Here is a 7,159-nt window from a genome sequence, read left to right on the forward strand (position 1 = left end):
CCTAGAGTGCATGAGGATTTAAGTTCATGGAGCGGGTACTGCCAATGCGAGGTTATCGAAAAGCTTTGCCGTGGCGCGTCTCATGTGTTGGGACGAGGCTCATGTGTTGGGCAGTCGCGGAGTGCGGGTAAAGTGTACATCCACTGCAGTGTTAGTAAACCAAATCTATTCGAATAGCCGTGCTCGCGGTTATTGAGCACCGGGACATGTATTACACTTGGCTAGACTCTAAACTCTTTAACTTGTGTGGGATGGGATATTGCATGAAGATTTTTATGCTGATGGAGCCAATTCCTGAGAGGCGGGAATGTGGACGTTCTTAGAAAACCATAACGACTCAATGGCGGGAAGCTATCCTTGGGATCACAATGGATGGTGGACAGAACCGTCATTGTTTAATATGAACACTGGCACTAAAATTTGATCAGTCTGTGCTAGGTCTTAAACTTGTGAAAAGAATTACAAAACTGGCTTTGCGCAAAGGAACCATAGCCATCCTTTGAATACCCCTTTCATATGCATTGTTGCTGTGGTGGCTTACTGAGTACGGTTGGTACTCACCCTTGCAAATATAAAATTAATCAGAAGCGGGAGATGAAGCTTCGGAGGATCCCTATGCCTACTACCAGGAGGGAGATGAAGACGATGGCGCTTAGTAGGTCCTAGTACGGTCGTTGCCTATGGCAATGGTATGCCGCTGCCTGAATTCCGCTGCCTCATCTATTTCTGCTTTTGGATGTATTCCGGACCGCTCGGTCCGATGATTTAAGACAATGCCTACGGGTTTATGATGTAATAATTAGCACTAGACTCTCGTGTATGAGCTTTTGGTATTTCAGCTATGAACTCGTGTGTACCAGACTACTTGATCCAGGGAAATGGTACTGTTTACACGAATGATTCCTGTTATAAAAACGGGGGTCTACAACTAGAACCCTAAAAACTAACGTCGAATTAATCATAGTATCGTGATTTCAGCTGATCTTACCTAATATATAATATTGCATGCATTTAGTTTGCTTTATATATATATATATATTTGCCACTTATCTAGATAGACCACTCTATCTAAATATATCAAGTGTTAATCAATCTTGATTAAATCATTGAATTTGAGATTAATTATTATTTAGTATATTTATTTAGACCGACTTGTCTAGATAAGGTTATACTGGAGCAGTACTCTATCTATCTATTTTGCTCTAAGTACTCGATCATCGGCTATTTCTATAGTATTGTCCAAAACTGATTGGCAAAAACCAAAAGGACAGTACTATTACAGCTGATGAAACACATTTAGAGTATATTGCTTTATTTGTATTATCATAAACTCATAGCCGGTCTGATCTAACTGTATAGGGTAGGTCTTAAACGATACGCAGCGGCAACATTTCCTTTGTTCCATAAAAGATGAAAGTTTTAGAGGGAACATTTTAATCAAAGGGAATTAAAAAGGCTCAGAAAATAGAATTTCTCTAAGATCCGGAAAGGAAAATTTTCCCCGTTTGATATGTTGCGTGGACCCCACCTGTCAGTCTCACCCGGCAATCCCGACCCGAATCCCTCCAATTTCTACTAGCGGAAGAAAAAAAAAACAATTTCCATCCGCCGATCCCCTCCGATCTCGAATTCTGGACCTTCCCTCCTCCTTCTCCGCCGGCGCCGCCGCCGCTCGTCGCCGGCCACCTCCACCGCCGCCATGGTAACCTCTCCCCAACTGCATCAGGAGTAGCGGACACACCCCTGCTCCGCCCTAACCAAAACCCTGACGACGAGCTTCTCTCTGTCTCTGTGTGTGTGTGGCCAGAACTACATCGTCGGAGCGTTCAAGCCGCCCTGCGACATCTCCATCGCCTTCTCCGACGCCAGGTCGCGGAAGCAGGTAAGCTCCTTCCCCGCCTTCCCCGTTCCCCTATCGCCTCCGCGCCCGCACGACCCGGGTGGATTGGGTTCTTGTAAGGATCGTTGCGAGCAGCGCCGCCCCCAATATTGGTTGGTTCACTCGTGTGTTTTGCTGTTGTGCAGATCGCGGTCAAGAATGACAATGGGAGGACGGTGATGGTGCCGGTCTTCCAGAGCCTGGAGACCATATCCGGGGAGGTACTGTTGTTTGTTCAGCTTCATCCTACCTTCTGTGATTCTTCTGGCTGGAGATGGGTGTGTTGGGGAGGATTTGTGAAATGCAGTTGATGACATGATGTGTGTGTGGTCAGGTGTCGGTAGTGCCGGTTCCGGGCAAGAGGATCGAGCACTTGGGTGTCAAGATTGAGTTACTGGGTCAGATAGGTATGCTATGCTAAATTGCGGATTTCGCAAGCCTCAAAGTGACTCTTCAATATATGTGGTGGCACTTTAGAGTATTTTTCTATTCACCTCTAAATTACTATACCTTTTTTTGTTGTTTTTGTTGTGCACAACCTTTGTGTATAATCAATTGTTTAGACAATCTATTTAGCAGTCAATGTTGTAAGTTGTTCCGATTGTCCCAACTTCATCTAATCTTCCTTTGGGTACAATGTTGCAGAGCTTTATTTGGAGCGAGGCAAATTCTATGACTTCACTTCATTGGGTGAGTGCTGAATATCTATCTGATGATTTTTATTGATCAGGGCACTTCGATAAGTTTATATGGATGGCATTGCTTTGGAATGCATGTGATTCTTTCACCTGTTTGTTTAGTATAACTCTTTTCATCCTGATACTTTCCTGGGATTGTAGAAATATTAGCTGGCATTGTTGGGTTTTTTACTTTTAATGCCTTTGATCTGCGAGAGGGAGGGAGGGAGGGAGGGAGTTTATTTGATGTTTAACATTCTTTTTAGTAGTGGTGAGGGAGGGAGGGAGTTTATTTGATGTTTAAAATTCTTTTTAGTAGTGGTGAGAACTATATGTATAAATGAATAAGGCTGAGAGATTAGCAGTACATATTTGTTCTGAAATTACTCAGGTATGGAAAGCTATTATGGGCATTTATCATATCATCATCACCGTTCACCCAACCGTCTTTCCCAATGGTCACTATACCTGATATTATGGCTGGTACATCCTGGTGTTGGATAAAAGCAGCTGCTAGGAGTCTGGAAACAGAACTAGAACCATCAAGCATACAGAAGAATCTTCAGAGATTTCTGTTCAGCTGTTTGTTTGTTTTTTCTTGGTTGCTGATGCTTGCTTGCAATCATGAAGCTATTTCATAACCAGGCACCTGCAAGAAGCTACCATGATCTGAGGTGTCTTCTTTGCCCATGCAGTGCGTGAGCTAGATATTCCTGGTGAAATTTACGAGAAGAAAACATATCCATTCGAGTTTTCCACTGTTGAAATGCCTTATGAATCTTACAATGGAACAAATGTCAGATTAAGGTATGCAAATGGTATGTTTTAAAGTTCCTTTATTAATTTTTAGGGAATTTTAACATTGACCAGTGCTGTGTCTCTATAAGTCAAGGACGCATGGCTCACTCTGCAGTTGTATCAGAGATGATTTCTTCTGAATGATCTGTCTGTGTAATAGTATACAACAGTGTAATATAAAGAATATCCCATTTGATCTACAATATTGACTTAACTGAAAATAATTACATATTTCTTAGACTTGTGCTGTTGTGCATGCTCATATCTACTCAATCTGAGTGGGACACAACTATATATGTTTTTGTTTTTACCCTAGTATATTTACTGTATAAGCAAATTGTGGTTCCGGTTTATATTAATCATTACAACTTTCTGGACACGCAATATGAGTTAGTAATGGGTTTGTCATTTGGTGCTGCATAAATAGCTTTAGTGAAATATCTATAAAGGTAAAACTAACACTTGTGCTTTTAGATATATTTTGAAGGTTACGATCAGCCGAAACATTATGGGCATGGGCAGCATTGTGGAGTTCCGTGAGTTCTGTGTAAGTCTCGAGATGATCATGTGCCAGTGTGCCACCAGCATTGATGAAAACAATGTGTTTAGTTATTTATTACCTTTTTGAAAGACAAGTTTTAAATTTGGTAATTTCATGGATTTCATTGGATTTTATGTAGGCTTATTATTTATTATTGTGTTGTGAATTGTCACATGATTCCTGATATTCTTTTCCTGAAACTTCAGTAGTATTTTCATATTTCAAAAATAAATTCAACACATTGCATTTCTGGTGTTGTAGTATCATCTGCATAGTATTTTTCTATAGGAGTTTTAATTTTTTTATATTATTTACAGGTAAGAAATTACTCTCCTGCCCCCACAATCAACAACAGTATCAAGGTGAGTTGTCATTGATGATGTAAGATGCTTTTCATTTCATACCTTTCAGATGTGTCTGTCTATGGCACGTCTTCACAAAACAATACAGCTCCTAGTATTTATATTGTGTAATGCTAGTAGTTTACCTGGAGATCACAATTCACGCATCCATGCAAATACATTTGGTAATATTTCAGGAGCGTGTAGAGGAAGCGCACACGTGCGTGTGCATATGGTAGTGTGCGTGTGGGCTGTGTGCATCCAGTTCTGCTTTCTTAGAGAAGTTCTCAAGTAGCTTATCTGGTGGCTTCACCAATGCTTGCAGGCTTAACCTATCTGGCTTAACTAGGTTGTTCAACTTCCAGTCCAGTCCTCTGCATGGTGCAAAGTTATGCACATCCACTTTACCAGGATTGTACAGTCCTAATGTATGCCTTAAGTTTATTTTTGTTTTGGTCTTTTTGGGCAAGTGACAATTGTATTTATTCTCAGAAACAAAGTTGTCTGGCATGATATTATGAGTTTTGATAATATTTCCTAAAGTAGCGGGAAATTTAAAACACTACAACCCTCCAGGATGGACCCTGGAAATTTGTGATTTATGCATCTCACAAATGGTGGTTCTTCCTACTTTTGATTTTTCATCAATCAAGTATTCAACAATAGGCACCACTTTGCAAATGGTGTCTGCATTTGATGGTTAATTGACTAATTCTTATAGTTGATTCCCCTGAAATATGCTGATTAGATCGCTTCGTTAAGATCGTACCTTTTAATTGTGCTTATCAGCTGCTATTGTTTTTTCTGATATTCCTGTAGATTGTAGCTGCATAATATTTTATTCCGTTGTGGCCAACAGTATTTTTTTTCTTGACTAACATACACTGTTCGGCTCTTCTATTTCTTGACTAACATGCTATTCGCCATGGTCACAGTGATGCTTTATTTAGTGTGTGTGAAAGACATGAAGACCTATTTGGTTATGTAACTCTTGATCTTGCATGTTCCTTTCAGATGGAAGTTGGAATTGAGGATTGCTTACATATTGAGTTCGAATACAGCAAAAGCAAGTAAGAAGATAGGCTTAGTTGGCTGTCTGTTCTGACATGTTCCTCAATGTGGCATCCACAGCGTTTGCTTACATTGAAACATTCTTATTCTTATTCAGGTACCATCTCAAGGATGTGATTATTGGGAAGATCTACTTTCTTCTTGTCAGAATAAAGATAAAAAACATGGAACTAGAGATACGTCGTAGGGAATCAACAGGAGCAGGCTCTAGTGCATATGTTGAGACTGAAACTCTTGCAAAGTTTGAGTTGATGGATGGTGCTCCTGTCAGAGGTACGTTTTTGTAATTTTTTTCATTTTTAATATATTTTTGAATGTACAGTTCCTTTACATGCTGATGCTTGTCTTGTTGCTTGATGTTTAAAGTGACATGCTTTGGAGTTATAAATAACTTATTTGTGGACCACATGGTTGCATGCTTTTCATGAATCTTTTTTGTGGTATGATAGTTGCAACAATTTGCTGATTACCTTAAACTCAAAGCTTGGTAGTAACGTTTGCAAAACAGCAAAACACATGAATTTTAATGAATTTCAAGCCTATATGATACTCTGGTAGATCTGTAGATGCAAGTCTATTTTAGTTATTTAGTGATCCTGCAGGGGTTTCTTCTCAATTATCACGATGCACTGTGGAAGTGCACTTTCCCTGCTTGAAACAATTCCTATATATTTTAATTATGATTTAGGAAATATCAGCCCCAGTAGAGCTAAACATTCACTTGAGAACTTTCCAACTTGATCCCATGTATACTTGAAGTAGGACTGGCTGCAAGGATCCTAATTAATACTAAAGCAAATTGTGTGGTGCATAAAGTAATATCAACATTTCCTTCAGATGTTTATAGAGGTAAAAGTTATAACCGTCATATTCCGTTTCGTTCAGCACCGCCAACGTTCAAAGCTTCTCATTCTAGTGAGTAGTGATATTCGGTATTTAGCTTCTTGCATGATCTCTCTGCTTGCAAGGATATTGCTTTGCTGTGAACTTGAGGTAACTGTTTTTTTTTTTTTCAGGAGAATCCATCCCGGTGAGGCTATTCTTGACGCCTTACGAGCTGACCCCTTCGTATCGGAACATAAACAACAAGTTCAGCGTCAAGTACTACCTGAATCTGGTCCTTGTTGATGAGGAAGATAGGAGGTACTTCAAGCAGCAAGAGATCACCATGTATCGCCTTCTAGAAACCCCCCAGGCTTCCTAGATTCCAAACTGGAGCAGCAAGATGTTTTTCGATTCTCAGGTTTTGTACAAGCTAGCATCGAGGTTAGGGCAATGGCGTACTTACACGTATATAAACTCCAGAAGTGCTCGGCAGTTCACTAGTGCTGCTCTCCAAATCACATTTCTTTGTTTCTGTATCTTCTTGTCCTCCGTGTGCTTATGGTAGACCCTTTGATTCATGTGGAGTATATGTGCATTACCTCCCCCTGTTTATTTCTGTTTCTTGAAAGTAATCTGTCCGAAGACCTTATGTGTATTATCTCACAAGGATCTTTGTTAATTCACTTGATTGAAGTTTTGCAGTGATGCATAACATGCTTCATTAAGTAAGCCGATACCAGTTTTACAGTTTACTTGGCATGAGTGTAATATGAATAAGTCTAACTAATGTACTCTTTCCGTCCCATAATATAAGGGATTTTGACATTTTGCTGGTACTGTTTGACCACTCGTCTTATTCAAAAAATTTGTGTAAATATAAAAAACGAAAAGTTTTGCTCAAATTACATTGGATAATAAAATAAGTAAAAATAAATAAATAATAATTTTAAATTTTTTTAATTAAGACGAATGATCAAACAGTATAAGCAAAATGTTAAAATCCACGAGGGAGTAATGTAGAGAGTTT

At 39.5% G+C, this 7,159-nt stretch overlaps 1 protein-coding gene across 1 annotated transcript; it reads left to right on the forward strand.

Annotated features, from left to right (window-relative positions):
- Positions 1 to 1,555: 1,555 nt before the first annotated feature.
- Positions 1,556 to 6,957, forward strand: LOC127758239 (vacuolar protein sorting-associated protein 26A-like). Its single transcript, XM_052283867.1, has 11 exons — positions 1,556 to 1,702; positions 1,808 to 1,882; positions 2,026 to 2,100; positions 2,214 to 2,286; positions 2,525 to 2,569; positions 3,252 to 3,363; positions 3,829 to 3,901; positions 4,213 to 4,257; positions 5,251 to 5,306; positions 5,405 to 5,580; positions 6,324 to 6,957. Exons 1-11 carry the CDS (start codon positions 1,700 to 1,702, stop codon positions 6,509 to 6,511), a joined length of 921 nt encoding a protein of 306 aa, XP_052139827.1. The 5' UTR covers positions 1,556 to 1,699; the 3' UTR covers positions 6,512 to 6,957.
- Positions 6,958 to 7,159: the final 202 nt, after the last annotated feature.

The sequence above is a fragment of the Oryza glaberrima genome, chromosome 12 (assembly GCF_000147395.1).
Source record: "Oryza glaberrima chromosome 12, OglaRS2, whole genome shotgun sequence".
Classification (NCBI taxonomy): domain Eukaryota; kingdom Viridiplantae; phylum Streptophyta; class Magnoliopsida; order Poales; family Poaceae; genus Oryza; species Oryza glaberrima.

Bases quoted from the DNA above. Each gene is read 5' to 3' on its own strand.
- LOC127758239 (XM_052283867.1), top strand. The intron at 1,883-2,025 runs GTAAGCTCCTTC...GCTGTTGTGCAG, and splicing joins ACGCCAGGTCGCGGAAGCAG to ATCGCGGTCAAGAATGACAA. The intron at 2,287-2,524 runs GTATGCTATGCT...ACAATGTTGCAG, and splicing joins TGAGTTACTGGGTCAGATAG to AGCTTTATTTGGAGCGAGGC.